This window comes from Ictidomys tridecemlineatus, chromosome X, assembly GCF_052094955.1.
Source record: "Ictidomys tridecemlineatus isolate mIctTri1 chromosome X, mIctTri1.hap1, whole genome shotgun sequence".
In the NCBI taxonomy this organism is placed as follows: Eukaryota; Metazoa; Chordata; class Mammalia; order Rodentia; family Sciuridae; genus Ictidomys; species Ictidomys tridecemlineatus.
The window spans coordinates 27,041,690-27,057,646 of NC_135493.1; the positions used below are offsets into that span (position 1 = coordinate 27,041,690).

General features: G+C 37.8%; 1 protein-coding gene across 11 annotated transcripts in view; it reads right to left on the reverse strand.

Annotated features, from left to right (window-relative positions):
• Gria3 (glutamate ionotropic receptor AMPA type subunit 3) overlaps window positions 1–15,957 on the reverse strand; it is a 273,117-nt gene that overhangs the window by 23,612 nt on the left and 233,548 nt on the right. For 8 of the 11 annotated variants that reach the window (XM_040285043.2, XM_040285039.2, XM_078034313.1 and 5 more), the window contains one exon: window positions 1,987–2,234. In XM_040285043.2, the coding sequence (XP_040140977.1) occupies window positions 1,987–2,234 (248 nt within the window). Of the gene's footprint in view, window positions 1–1,312; window positions 1,428–1,986; window positions 2,235–15,957 lie in introns of all 11 variants that reach the window. The other 3 variants (XR_005733696.2, XM_005319344.3, XM_021722382.3) reach the window with 1 other exon arrangement.

The following is a 15,957-nucleotide window of genomic DNA, read 5'->3' on the forward strand; positions in this document are numbered from 1 at the left end:
TCTTAGGGGGATGCAATTCAGTTAGTTGGGACACTGGTGAGGAGAGTTCTCGTTAATCAAGGTTTTACAGTAAAAGACCTTGTCAATGCCTGGTGAGATTATTAACTGAAGTTGATTGCTTTTAAAATTTATTTCTTTGCAAGTACTCTTGATCAGTGTTTCCAAACCCATATTACACTGCAGACTGGCAAACTAACTTTTCCGCTTGGATCCTGAGGGTTGGAGAGGAAAAGAGAGGAGTAGAGGTACAGCCATTGTCTCTGAAGGAGAAAAGTTTTGGCTTGCCTGTCTGTTGCTTTGTGGTTGGGAAACACTGTTCTTCACCTTAAGATGCCCATGGTATCTTGGTTGTTATAAGAGCTGATCTCACATGCTTCAATATAATTCTCATGCCCCTTGGGCCACGGAGGATTCTGTTTTCAGGTCCTCTCCTGTACTTACCCAATGTGTCTTTCCATGACTTGGTATCTTGACTTCTGAGTGAGCCCCTATTTCATGTTGCTTGGATGATTCATTTTAGCCCCGAAGAGTGTTAGGAACCAAAGGAATGCCAAGTAAGATGGGTTTTCTCATGGTGGCAGCCTGGATAACAATTAGACCTACCTGAACCAAGAACATGGCTAAAGAGAAGCCAAATCAAGGATTCACACACAAATAGTACCACAGGCGACGCACTTGTTTAAATACACAAAATAACTTGGCAAAGTCTCTATATGTGATGACCTATTGAAGAAAGACCCCATTTAACTTGAAACCCATCTAGTTCTTTGGTTTTCAAGTTAAGTGGGGCCTGCTTAAATGGGCCATTACATACAGAGAACAACATTTCACCACTCATACACATAATTGAAGAAGTCACCCCTACTCAATCAACCAACTTGTGTGCAACCATCACATCCTAGGGGAAAAAAAATACTATAACCTGACTTTTCAGTACATGAATCTGATTTCTCACATCACTCAAACGGAGGCAGGTGGGAACAGTATAATAGGAAAGCCTTGGACTCTTGAAAGCCTAGGGCATTGAAACCCGTATCATGGCCTTCATAAGGCAACTAGCCTGGTGTGTGAGGGGAGGGAGTGGGGGTGGACAGGGAGCCTCTGTCTGGGAGTTTAAGAAGGGACCCAAGTTAGATCAAAAATATGGGCAGTGCCCTAAAGTCTTTCTGATTCCCAAAGCTGCCAGGCAGGGGAATAACCTGGTCATTCCACTTTATGTGTGAGTCTTGTGCTCTCTCCTCAATAATAAAATAACAGTCTTGCCGATTACTCGTCACTAAGGGTACCCGGTTGTGGTGACATTGAGGCTGACCTTGGAGTCACCGCCCCCGCTGCCGCACTCTCCTTTGTCGTACCACCATTTGTTTTTCAATTTGTCCAAGAGGCCTTGCTCATTCAGTTTTAATACTGCCAGGTTAACAGCATTTCTTGAAACGATAAAACATAACTTGTAAGAAAATGCACAAATGCTTAGGAAATCGTTAACGTATAAAAAGGAGCACAAGAGGACAAATTGCTAAATTTCACAGAACGTGGAGCTATAAAAATGTCTGTACAGCAAATACAGGGTTAAATATTGGAAGGTGGCATGGAGGATAACATTTGCTCAAAACTGAAGTGTGCGGGATGGGGAAATTGTCTTTGAGAAAAAAAGTAACAAGAACACCACATCCATGCAATTAACATTCGTCACATATGGCACCATAACTTGGCTTTTACCATTTAAATTGAAAAAGCCGTTGAACTGTAAAATTAAAACAGCAACAAACAGTCAGAGAGGACAACACAGAGAGAGAACATTAAAAAAATGGATGCATTAAATAGTTGAAACCATAATTTACCGTCTTATTTAACTCCATGGAATATTGTAGATTTTAAACTTTTAAAAGTTACCTCAAAATCCACAAGAAAGAAAATGACAACAAAATGCATCAGGGTAGGTGGAATACTATAACAACACGGATATTGTTATATTATTCCACCCACCTTAATGCTGAGCCTTTAGGGGTTGCCACACCATAGCCTTTGGAATCCAGATTTCCACCAACTTTCATCGTATCGCACGGTTTTCTCTGCTCAATGTACTCATTCATGGTTGACTCCAGCAGGAAGGCGAACTTTCCCTTGGACTTCCGCACTCGGGCCACCCCATCTGCTGTTGTTTTGGTAAACACAGATGGCTCTGCCGATTTCATATAAGACCACATTTTCTCGTACACAGCAATTTTGGATCTCTGTAACAAAGACATAAGAGTTCTTCAAACTGTCAGATACGAAATCTGGGAGAGGCTTTACTGCAGGAGTTGTCAAACATTTTTGATTGCAGTCCACAGTAAGAAAAATGTGTTCCACTGCAACCTAGCAGACACTTTCAGACATATGTCAATGCCTTTCTAAAACAGGTTTCTCAAAATACTTCCCCCCCCCCTTACAACGTGTGATGTCCTCTGATATTTTCTATTCTAATTCACTTTGAAAAATGCTGGTCATGATCCACTGAATTGATTTCATGACCCCACTAATTGGTTACAATCTGGTTTGAAAAACACTTTGTGATTTCAATCTTCCTCTCAATGAAGAAATCTTTCCCCATGACACCCCGCTATCTCCTATGTAATCCTTAGTTGCCTGAAAAATGTTATGGAAGAGTGTAAAATCATTTTAGCCCATCCCAGCACAGGACATCAATTTTTGCAAGAAAGCACTTCCATATTCTTAACTGATCTTTGTTTCTCTATAACCTCCACCTTTTAGCACTGCTGCTAGAGCTATGTGAAGTAGTTCTATACATCCTTTTGCACTGTGATCCTTCAGTTATTGCAAAGCTTTTATTATGTTTCTTCTTCATCTCTTGATTAGAAACTCCACTGACTGATGCTGTTTGCAGAACTCTCCCATCTATGGTATCCCCAGGTGTGTGACCATAATAGAATTTTTTTAAAAAAATCACTTCTTGTTATTGGAGCATTATTTTCTATCAATGTTGCCTGAGTTTGCACTAATGTGTTTAGTCATTCATTCATTCATACAATAAATATTTATTGAGCATCTGTTATAGACAAACACTCTACTGGAGGTGTGAAAAATATTATAGAGTGAATAGAGTTCTTCTCTCAATTCAGGTTGAGGACAAACCAAAACTATGCTTTTTGATCAAACCAAGTCTCCCTCATCTTTACCTTCTTGAATTTTGAATTTCATCCTATTAAATTTCATTGCAATTCAAATGGTCTTTAACACACATATTAAATGCTTGATGTGTCTCTAGTTCTGTTACTCATCCTGGAAAATTAAAGAAAGAACAATCACAATGACCCCAAAACTCCCAATTGAGTTGGGAGCTAGGTGTTACGGAATGCAAACCCTGCAGGAAAATTCTAATATGATATTTGACAAAAGGTGAGATAGCATGGCAAAACCCACAAACATATACCATATTTTCAAGTGTCCTTCTATGAGGTTTCCTATATATCTCAACTGTTTGATTAGTTATTTAGTTGCTCTCCTCTGAACTTTGGCCAGATGCATTGCATTTTTCTTGAGGCTTGCTTGGACTGGTCCAAAGGATTCCAGGGGGCTGGAACACCCAGAGCTATCCCTATGAAAATTAAGCATTATGGCAATCAGACTCTCACTGAGGCCCTCAATGAGTCACTGAATCTGTTCACTGAGAAGGGAACATGCTTGGTTTGCATAAAGTACAGCAAAAAGCTAGTAGGTCTGAAGCTGAATGAACCAAAGGGAGAGTGGTAGGAAATGAGCTTAGAAAGATAATCAGAGATCAGATCTTGCAGGGTCTATTATAGGTCATGATAAAAAGTTTGGATTTATTCTACATGTGATAAGAAACTAATGGAAGATATCTGAGGAAGTGTGTGATAGGATCTGATATAAAGTTTTAAAGGATTGCTCTGATGTATGGAGAATAGACTATAAGGTGGGCCAGAGTGGATGCAAGGAGATTAGTTTGGAGGTTGTTCTAATAGTCCAGGGGATAAAATGTCTGTGACTTGGACTGGGGTGGGAGCAATGGAAGTGGAAAAAAAGAGACTGGATTCAATATATGCTTTGGGGAAAGAGCAAACAAGTGTTGCTGACAGATATCTCCAACTAATGGACCTATAGACACTTTCAGATTAAACACTTTCAATCCAAACTTATTTTCTTCCTTACACAGTCTGGCTCTCCTTCTACATTATACCAACAAATCACTGCCCATCCAAGCTAGGTTTGGTTTTACTCTTCCCATGCTCTCTCATTATGCCATGCTTATTCTAGCACAGAAAATCCTGCAAAATCTATCTTTTCTTTTTCTTTCTGTTCTCATGATCATTGCCCTCCCTTGGTCAGACTCTCATCACTTGTTTTGGTCTGGACTCTATTGTTTCCTGACTGGCAGTCTCCTTGCTTAATTTCTCTCTTCAATTTATCCTCCAGTGATTCTTCCAAAATGCAAATATGCTCATGTTACTTCCTTCTTACAAATCTTCTGATAGTTCCCTAATACCTGCAGGATAATATCCAAACTCCTCTGAATTATATTCAAGAGTGCTTAGGATGTTGGATGCTCTTCTGTACTCCAGTCACACTGGACTGCTCACTGTTTACTGAAATAAGCCACATACTTTCATGTCTTATGCCTTTGATTATGGTTTTGCTTCTGCCTGAATTGCTTTATTCATCCTACAAGATCCAGAGCAAATGTCACAAATTCTGTGAAATCCTTCCGGACTCTCTGCTGCTCCCACAGAAGTGCTTTCTTGGTTGTTCTGCCAAAGCACGTTGCTCATACCTTTGTTATAGAACTTCTCACATTGTGTAATATGAATTGTGTATGTATCTGCCTTTCCTTTGTTACTTGAGCATTTCCTGAAGACAAAGTTCATGCCCTATTCATCTTGGTACCCACTTGGCAGCCAGCAAAATGCCTGATACATAGTAGCCCCTAAAGATATGTTTACTTAATAACTAAAGCTTAGGGTTGATTAGTGTGACAGCCAGATTGCTGGTCGAAGGTATCAGAAGGTTGGTTAGAAATGGCTACCAGTGCTTGCTTTCTAGTACTGTAGAATTATAGAACTGAAGTTTTCCCAAAGGTCATTGGGTCCAGTCATCCAATAAACCAACCAGGATGCATGCTTTGCAATCGTCTTTTAAAATCCTACTTTACCTGCATCTGATGCCCAAACCAATAACTATTCCCTTTATAGACCATAATAATCAAAGTATGAATAAGCAAATAATGAAATCTCATCCATAGACATTTATGCTTATACCATAAATTTTCCTCATCTGACACATAATGAAATAAATTGTCAATGACTTTATTTCAACAAGAGTTTCCTAGTCTATTGCCCAAAGAAGTAAAAGCAAATAATTCAGACATAAAGAAAATATAAAAATAATGTAAGAATTCCTGTGTACTTGCCAGAAAGCTTAAGAAATTGAACATTATGAAGTTCATTGAAATTTATCTTCTCCTCCCTAGTTGCGTACTCCCCACTCACCAAAAGGAACTACTATTCTAATTCATCCTTTATCATTCCCTTGTACCTCTTTATTCTTTTATTAGAGAAAACATATTCCCTTTGTAATAGTTATTATAGCACTTCAATCTATGGATACACAATACTTTATTTACCCAATCCCCCTTTGAGGGACTCAGATCAGTTCCAGTATTTTTTTTGTCATTATATATAATACAGTATTTTTGTATACTTATAGAGAGGTACTTTATATTCTTCATCTTGGCTTAATAAGACTGGAGTGCAAGGTGGGGTGGAGAGGAGGAGGTTTCTGACCAATTTGTCTCTAACACTATTTGCAAGTAGGTCATTGATTCCAAAGAGAAATTTCTAAGGCAGGGGCAAAGGGATCCATGAATTCTGATCCAAGTGTAGTATAATTTGGACTCATTTACTTCATCATTTACTTGAGCTCTTTGATTGCTGATACAGGTTAAAAGGTTTATTCCTTTAGGTAATGATGCATTTCTGGGAGAATAAATGACAGTGCTTAAAGTGGGCACTTTAAATGTGTGTGGTGTACACGCAGCAGATATTAATGAACACAGTGAATGACAAATTACTTAGTGGCAGAAATGATTGGGCCCTGGTTGATAACTGAATTCTGAAGGAGGTTAGAAAGGGGAAAAAGAAATGACTCATAAGTGAAAAAAATTAAGCTGAAACGTTTATCTTCCTAACTAGTATTTAAGTGACAGTATAACATTCAGAACAAAATAAAGGAAAAAAAATCACTAGAATTTTCTTTCTTTTTTTATCATCTGTCTTATTTTGCCTGAAATATCAAAAGCAATAAAAGGGATTGAATCTTAGTTCAATCATCTGGGAGAAATTTAGAAAATTATGAGCAGGATGTGTAATAACAAGTTCATTTTTCTCCAACTTGCTATGATTTTATTCTTTTATCCCACAGAGCACCACTTTGTATCAAAGAAGGAACAAACACAGTTATGCAGAGAAGTTATGAGAAATTCTCATAGAACAGACAGATAATTAGCAAATTAAATCAAAAGAGAAATGCATGATTGAAGGAGAAACAGATCATTCCCTAAAGGAAGATAAAATTAAGGGAGTCAACAGTTGTAATTTCAACTATTTGTAATGAATCAAGAAAGTTAAAAATATAGAGAAATTTTTTTTTTGTAGTGGTGAAAATTTGAATCTTAGGCCTTCTTAGTCTGGTGCATGGAAGCAAGTGTTGAGTAAGTCACTTGGTCCAACACTCATTATCTCTTTGCAATGCAATGGTGTTGGTTGTTTCTAGTCATCGTGCAAACAGTGGCTCTCTAGTGCTAAAAGTATTCTTCTGTAGACCAATGTAAGCACAAGGTAAAGTAATAGTGCTGTGGTTAAGGGTGCAGAGTCAGATTACTTGGGGTTGAATCCCTCTTGCTAGGTCCATAAATTATCTAACCTCTATATGCCTTGATTACCTCATTTACAAAATGGAATGAATTTTTTTTTATAAAACAATGTCTATTTCAAAGATTTATTGGGAGAAATTTAATTTATTGGGAGAAATGCATTCTTAGAACAGTACCTGAAACACAGGAAGTGGTGAAAAACATGTATTTTGCATAATGTATTGAACATACATTTAACATACATATATATTCTGCATATGTATTTAACATAATGTATAAAAACATTGTGTATTTTATTGTAAAGAAAGTATAATTCATTTTAATGGCAGAATTTATTTTAATAGCATTGTAAATTAGTTTTATGCCATATTTATGGAATGATTTCCTTTTATGAGGGCTATCATGTTAAATTTTAATGGTATGTTTGGGTCTCCAGACATATTCTTGAAGAATTCCCATGGTCTACTGTTAACAAAAATTGTTATCATTGGATTTTGCATTTTTCAAATTTTGTTGGTGGGGGGAAATGGGTAAAATGGCAAATTTTCCTTTTTAAATTTATGTTTTATAGTTTTTTTTTTGAGTTTCTACATTAAAATCCTCATTAACCAGATCACTGTTTCTGGGGAAATCTGATGAATAAAATTTTCTGTTTTCTTATGAGTTAAAACAGAATATCCACTTGGTCAGTAGAACATCCAGTTGGAGTCTATAGAATAATACAATATCACTGCTAGAGTTACCTTCAAATCTATCTTGTTCAGCCTCCCACCCAATGAAGCAATAGCTTCTTAGTTCTAATGACTCTAGTGGTGAGGTACTCTAGCTCACAGAAATTTAGGAGGTACCTAATTGCATGGGGGTAATTCAAGTTGATAGAAAGTTTTTTTTATTAGGCTGACATTCTTAATGAAAGTGTCTTCTATCCAATCCTACTTTGGTTTCTGATTGAATCAGCCGGTTGCTACTTTCTGCTTCCATTTTTCTGTTATATGTAGCACCAATTTTATTGCTTACTAATGGTGATCCCAGGCAAATCTGAGATTTTCAGAGTATGGAGCATGTCTTTTTTGTCTCTGCATGCCAAGTATCTAGCATAATGCCTGGCATGTAGTAAATTCTCAGTATGTGTCTGTGGAATGAATGAATATTAAAATTGAAGTGCCATCGCTAGTTCTAATTCTTCATTCTTTAGTGACTCAGAATAATATGCTCTCTTTTCCATACAATGTACAGCCTGAAATCTGTTACCACAATGACCATTACAATGTCACCTGTTAATTGCCTCTCTTACAGGCTAAACATTTTAAGGGCCTTCACTTGTTGCTTGTATGACATGAATTCTAGTCAACTCCCCTTTTCTGGTTATACTCTTCTAGATGCTTTTTAATTTTTCAAAGTCCCTTCTAAAATGTCCCCTCAGCCTTAATCACAAATATGTCTGATGTACTGGCATTAACACAAAGGACAACAGAACCATCTCTTCTCATGATTTGGACATGAACATAATTTTCCCCTTCAATGCTTTTCCAAAAGTTGATAGTCCAGAATTAACTGAATTAACAAAAGAGACTGATAAACTGGAAGCATAATTATCAACAGAAGCATAGCATAAACAAATTTCTTTTATGGTATTAATTTACTGTTAGAGTGCAAAGGATTGCATTATTTGCAAAGAGAGCAGTATTGGTGTTTGTGACATATCTATGACCCAAACATGTTTGATGTGTTCTGAATGATTAGTTTGAGAGAACAGAATGAAGGCAAGGTCAGGGGAAGATGGCTTTAGGCTCTTTGTATCCCAGTTTCCTAAAGAGGACAGAGCTTTATTTATTTATTTGGCCACTGTTCCAACTATGCCTGTATAGTCCATTTCCATTACTACCTTGTACATATACACCAAAGAGAGGATAGAATTGACTTTGGGGTGCTCAGCCTCCATCCCACTCTCCCTATTGCATTGTCTGCCTCCCTCGGACATACATCCTGTACCCCTTTTTTGGCATCAGCAGTCTTGGTCCTCATGGAGATGTTCACTGATATTACAAGGGCTTCTGTTGCCACAGAACAAGGGATTGTTTCATTTGAACAGGGGATTTGTGTCTCCAGAAGAATGGATCTCTGATCTCTTGGCATTGTAAAAGGGGCTTTTAGGAGCTGGAGAAGTATAGTTCTATGTATAGGACACTAGGAGAAGGAAATATGGTAAAAGGTACAAAGAGAAATGACTTTACCTCTCTCCTTTTGCCTTGTCTAACTTTATTATGGACTACTTATTGCTTGACAATTTAGTCAACTTCTTCTCTAGACCATACCTTGAGTTACAATCATACTATAATTTTAAACTATAGTATGTTTTTTCTTCTTAGTCATTTAGCTCCTCCTGCCTTTTAATAAAGGCTCAGATGTCATTGCTAGCTGGTACAAATTCCAAAGGGTGGCTTTGGGTGTCAGTGTACCTGACCTGAGCACTAACAGAACTCCTATGTGCCTTGTGTTACCTTTGGACATTTAGGAGCAAATGTTGCCTCACAGAATTTATCAAATACCAGGATATGGACAGGTGATCCTTAGAGGGCAAGCCACTAGAAGGAAAGGAAGCTGGTGATGCAGCTGTTCTAGAGAGTTCCTAACTTGCCTTATTCTACCCCGTATTCTTTGCCTTTTCAAATATCTGTGCTTGTGTGTCCTAGTCAGGTGGGAAAGTAGGAGACTAGGAGTTTAAAGTTGTGGATGGGGTAGACCTACTCTTAAGTTCTTTAGCAAAGTCATAAATCTCAGTTCTACAGAAATTGTTTAAGTTTGTGACCCTGACAATGGAAATTTCAAATACTTGGTTTAGACCCATGAATGTTGCCTATAATACAACTTTTCAGATATTCCTCTTCTTTACTCACAGAGGTCTCACATTTGTTAAACTAAAAGCAGGAGATAGTTGAATACCATTAAACTTTCTGATTGCAAGGTGTAAAATTCTATTTGCAAATGTAAAATATCTGTTTCTGGTTAGCAAGGTAATTTTACTCATGCCATCACGGAACCCCTACAGTAGCCCTGTGAGGTCGGTCCAGCAGCTACTTGTTTGTTCATTGCTTAACCCTCAGCACCAAGAATAGTATAGTGTCTGAGCCCAGTAATGCTCAGTAAATATTTGTTTAATGAATAAATAGGTTAAATTCATGTTTTATGATTGAAGGAATTCAGGGTAAGAGAGAGTGTTATGGTTTAGATGTGGTGTCCCCCAAAAGCTCATGTGTGAGACAATGCAAGGTTTGGAGGATAAATTATTGAGTTATACCCTTAACATAATCAGTTAATTAATCCCTGACTAAGAAGAAAGTGGAGGCAGGTGTGGCTGGAGGAAGTGGTTCATGGCTTTGGAGTATATATTTATCTGACAAGCAGCAACGTCTCTCTGTTTTCTGATCATCATGTGACCTGGTTCCCTCTGCCACACTCTTCCTCCATGACATCCTGCCTCACTTTGAGACCTGAGGAATAGAGCCTGCTGTCTATGGATTGAGACACTGAAACCGTGAGTCCCCAAATAAACTTTTTCTCCCCTACAATTGTTCTGCTCAGATCTTTCAGTCACAGCAGCAAAAAAGCTGACTAAAACAGAGTCAACAACCAGAGGTGTCCAAGTAGGCTTTTGCCCATTTGCTCATTTCTATCCATCTACCCCCAAATCACTACCAATAGACAAATCTGGGAAAAACTGTGTGCTTGCTGGTGAGGAGTTGTCAGTTAAGTCTCAACCACAATGTCACCTTGAAGGATCTCCTATGTAGAAATTTGAGGATTTGCCGCTGACTCAATAACTTGCCCCAGGTCACACAGCTAATGAGGAAAAATGCTGAGACACCTCTCAAGTCTGCTGAATTGAAGGTTACAGACAGATTTTTCCCAACAATCCCAGCCTCCTTTGCTGTAACACTCACAATATTGTTTTTGATAAAAAAAGAACAACTCACCTTCAAAAACATCGTTTACCTTTTGTCCCAAGCTTTTGTTTTAGAATTAGGATAAATTGTAAATTAATACCAGTTCCCTCCCACTAAGACACTGGAATTAGTCAATGTTCTTGTCACTGTAACAGTCCCCAAGTGTCCATAGTTCACTACATGAGGGGTCAGAGCAATTTGAGGCAGAAGAGGAAGAGCACATATGGCTTGCTAAATGCATCTGATACATGTTTATTTTTTTCCATAAGTGCTTTGAAGAAATCAGTAGCTCTGATGAAGTGCATTTGCAAACTGGAATCATAGGATTTTACATTTCCTTCCAAAGCAAAGGAAATGGGTTCCATTTTGATTTGGAACAAGGCACACAGGAAATGATTTCATTTCCAAAGTATGATTGAAACCCTGATTTCATTGTCTTTCCTTCACTGAGGTTTGCACATTTTAAAAACATTCAGAATTCAGACAAGTGCTGCTTGTCAGTTTCCGTTGGCTTCAATCAGCGACTGTCTTGTGACTGTGTTTTGGTGAAAACAGGGAAGAAGGGAAAGAAATGCTGATTTCTATTCTTAACTTTTCTATTGGTATATTATGATCCTGCCTGATTTATTTTGGGGGCTGGGCTCTTAGATAACTTTAGTTTTGGAGCTGGAGGTCACTTTTGCCTAGACCTTGAGAGTTGTCCTAAAATGTCAAGTACTCACTCCAAATGCCTTTGTCTAACATTTTCAAACTGTATTCTAAATTTCGAGGACAGGTTTCCCTCTACCTCAAGGAGTGCTATTTCAAATGTCTCCTTTCTAAAGTTATAGATGACAAGTTAGCTATGTTTCCAGTGACCTTTCTAGGGTCCCTTCCTGGCATGCAAATTCAGTTGTTATTCTAATTCATCTTCTGCCTCTCTTGCCAAGTGAGACTAAGCATATTTTAATGGGTTGAAAATAATGTTAGTGGCTTCGAGACTTTGAAATCCAGAGTCAACAAACTCTTGATGAAAATGTTTCTAAGGTTTTGTTGCCCTATTCTGTGGGGTAGGGAATAGAGGAAGGAACATAGTATCCTTTACTTCTGTGCCTCCCAATCAGAAATAATTTAGTCTCCCAGGAAATATTCAGCAACATTTAGAGACTTTTTTTTTTTTTTTTTTTTTTTTGGTACCAGGGACTGAACTCAGGGGCACTCTACCACTGAGCCACATTCGCAGCCCTATTTTATATTTCTTTCTTTCTTTCTTTTTTTTTAAATTTAGAGACAGGGTTTCAGTAAGTTGCTTAGTACCTCTCTTTTGCAATCTTCCTACCTCAGCCTCCTGAGATGCTGGGATTTTTTAATTGTCATAAACTTTAAAGTGGAGCACCACTGGTATCTAATGAGTATAAGCTAGGGACACTATTAAAAATCCTACAATGCACAGAACAGTTCCTATAACCAAGAATTATCTGGTCTCAGATGTCAATAGTGCTAAGGTTGAGAAACCCTGCTAATGGAGATATTATTGAGTGGGGAAAGTATTCATGAATTAGCATTTAATTGAGCACATACTTTGTACCAGGCTCTACTTTATGTGTTTTACATGTGCCAATTCATATAATCCTCATAATAACTCTAAGAAATAGATTATTTTGTTACCCTATTTTTAAAATGCAGAAACATAGGCACAGAGAAGTTAAATAAATTGCCAAGGCCACATAGCTGGTACATGGGGAGCTGGGAACCCATGTAGGTTTCAGTTTGTGTTCTTAACTACTACAATACACTACATTTTCCCCAGATAGGCTATTGAATGATTATCAGTCATATAGTAGGACTGGGCTTGGGTCCACCCAAATTCTGCTTGAAATGATGCCTAACTTCAAAGGGCATGTTCTTCCTAGATGCCCTTCAATAGATGAATGGATAAAGAAAATGTGGCATTTATACACAATGGAGTATTACTTTGCATTAAGAAATGACAAAATCATAGAATTTGGAGGGAAATGGATGGCATTAGAGCAGATTATGGTAAGTGAAGCTAGCCAATCCTTAAAAAACAAATGCCAAATGACTTCTTTGATATAAGGGGAGTAACTAAGGACAGAGTAGGGACGAAGAGCAGGAGAAGAAGACCAACATTAAACAGGGATGAAAGGTGGGAGGGAAAGGGAGAGAGAAGGGAAATTGCATGGAAAGGGAAGGTGATCCTCAGGGTTATACAAAATTACATACAAGAGGAAGTGAGGGGTAAGGGAAGAATAATACAAGTGGAAGAAATGTTTTGCAGTAGAGGGGGTCGAGAGAGAAGAGGGGAGGGGAGGGGAGGGAAGGGGAGGGGGGATAGTAGAGGATAGGATAGAGAGCAGAATTCATCAGACACTAGAATGGCAATATGTAAATCAAATGTAAATGGAAATGTAACTGATGTGATTCAGCAATCTGTATACGGGGTAAAGGTGGGAGTTCATAACCCTTTTGAATCAAACTGTGAAATATGATATATCAAGAAAGATGTAATGTTTTGAACGACCAACAATAATAAAAAAAAAGGACATGTTCTTGTTAGTATTCCTACCCTGAAATGTGAGCTTGAGGACAAAGGTATCTTGCTCCTAATGAACATATAAATCCTACTTTTAAAACCAGAAATTGACAAGTTATATTTTCCTCCTTATTTTGAGAATGAAAATACATAATAATGGACTATGAGGATTTTTATCAAGTAAGACTGTGACTCAACTTTTTTAAAAATATTTTTTTAGTTGTAAATGGACACAATACCTTTATCTTATTTATTTATTTTTATGTGGTGCTGAGGATCAAACCCAGTGCCTCACATGTGCCAGGCAAGGGCTCTACCACTGAGCCACAACCCCAGCCTGTGAGTCAACTTTTATTATTGCAGATACTCCTCAATTTTCACTCCCTCTCCTGAGTGGTGCCACCTTTACCCCTCCTTTCCCCATGATCCTTACCAGGCACAATATGTTCTTCCCCACCCCACCCTAATATCAGAAAAAGATGATAAATGTTTATACTGAGGTATAAATGATAGACAATAAAGTGTGATTCTCCTAAAAGGAGAACTTGCATTTTAGCAAACAAACAAACAAAACACCCAAAGGAATAATAGCTTAATGGTGGATATATCAACTGGGTAAACAAGGTGTGTGTGTGTGTATATATTGAAAAACTGACTTTGCTGACTATGTGCCTTCATGTTAAGACTGTAGACTCCCTTTTCCAAATAAAGAATGGGCCACAGAGAAAGTGTGCCTGCCATACCTTTTTACTACTAAATAGAGCAGAGCCTAAATTCCCCTTTTCCCAAGCCATAGATTGCCTCTAGGCCTGCTATCACTATTGAACACTCCAGGGTCATTTCTCTCAATAAAATTTTATCTTCTGCAATTCAGAACCTATCACCCCTGACCAACTGTATTTTTACTTTCTATAACTAAAATATTCAAAAGATATGTCCAATACTCCTGTTATTCTTGAATCAATTAATTGTAGTGCAGAGACCAAATCTGACAATGTGCATCTGAAGAAGTGAAAGGAAAAAAAAATGGTATACTGTTAGAATAATCTATCCTGGAATTGCAATATTTTGTTTCCACAGTTCCACAGTGGCCATTTCTTCCAGGTCCCCAGAGAGAGAATTATTTTCATATTGAGGGGAAAAAAGCAATAAAGAAAATAAAAAATTTACTTAGGAATATCCAGAAGAGCCCAAATTTTCTACTTAATGTTTTAAGGAGTGTTATGTACTCTAAAGGAATTAAATGGATGAAAAGTTCTGTTAAAGCCAGCTCACATGTTCTCTCACTGTTGGTGATATATCACTGGGAAACTATTGATGACTTCTCCAGTGATTCTGATTTAATTGGCCCAAGGTGGGGCCAACATTTAAAAGCAATGCTTCTTAGGTGATTCTACTCTGTGATATGAATTTAGAACAATTAAGGATGATCCTACAATAGCAACAACTCACTTCCAGTTATTGCAATGAATACTGACAATTAGAAGGCTACAATTTATTGAGCACTTACACACACCAGGAATGGTGCTTCACACAGTGTATAAGCATTGCTTAAGATGATCTTGTGCTAGGCGTGGTGGTGCACACCTGTAATCCCAGTGGCTCAGGAGGCTGAGGCAGGGGATTCGTGATTTCAAAACCAGCCTCTGCAACTTAGTGAGGCACTAAGCAACTTAGCAAGACCCTGTCTTAAAATATATAAAATGGTCTGGGGATATGGCTCAGGGGTTAAACCCCCTCCCCAGGCTTGATCTCCAGTTTAAAAAAACAGATGATCTTGTGAAACCCATATTATCCCTGTTTTCTTGAGGAGGTAATTAAGGCTTATAGAAGTTAATTTACTTGTTCAAGATGACACAGCTGGTTAAATATCCAGCCCTGACATCACTAAACTTAAGGCTCATTTATCCAACTACCCACCTGAAATCTCTACTTGAAGATTTCATAGGCATCTCCAACTTTGCATGGAAAAAATAGAACTCCTGATTCTTCCTATCCATGCTAGCTACTTTTGACAGTGTTGTACAGAAAAAAAAAAAATGGCTCCACCATCCAATTTGTCTAGTTGCTTGGGCCCAAATCTTACTCATCCTTAACTTTTTTCTTTGCCTCATATTGCACAACCTGCCAGCTCAGTCTTCAAAATATATTCAAAATGCAACCACCTTCACCCTAATCCAAACCAACTATTGGTCACTGAAATATTTTGTTCTTAAGCAGTTTCCCTGCTCTTCAAATTTTCTATTCACATGGATGTCTGAGTGATCATTTTGCACGTATATTAGATTATGTCATTCCTCTGCTCAAAATCCTCTAAATGACTTCCTATCAAATTGAATGAAACGTAAATATTTATCTATTTATTTATTTATTTTCATGTGGTGCTGAGGATCGAACCCAGGGACTTGCACATGCCAGGTGAGTGCTTTACTGCTGACCCACAACCCCAGCCCCTAAAATCTTTATTAAGACTTAGAAAGCCCAGCCCAATAAGTTCTGGCTTATTGTCTTTGCTGTCCTTATTTCATAACATTCTTTCCCTCTTTCACTTCTCTCAAACCATATGAGAACTTTTCTTCAAACCAGCCAAG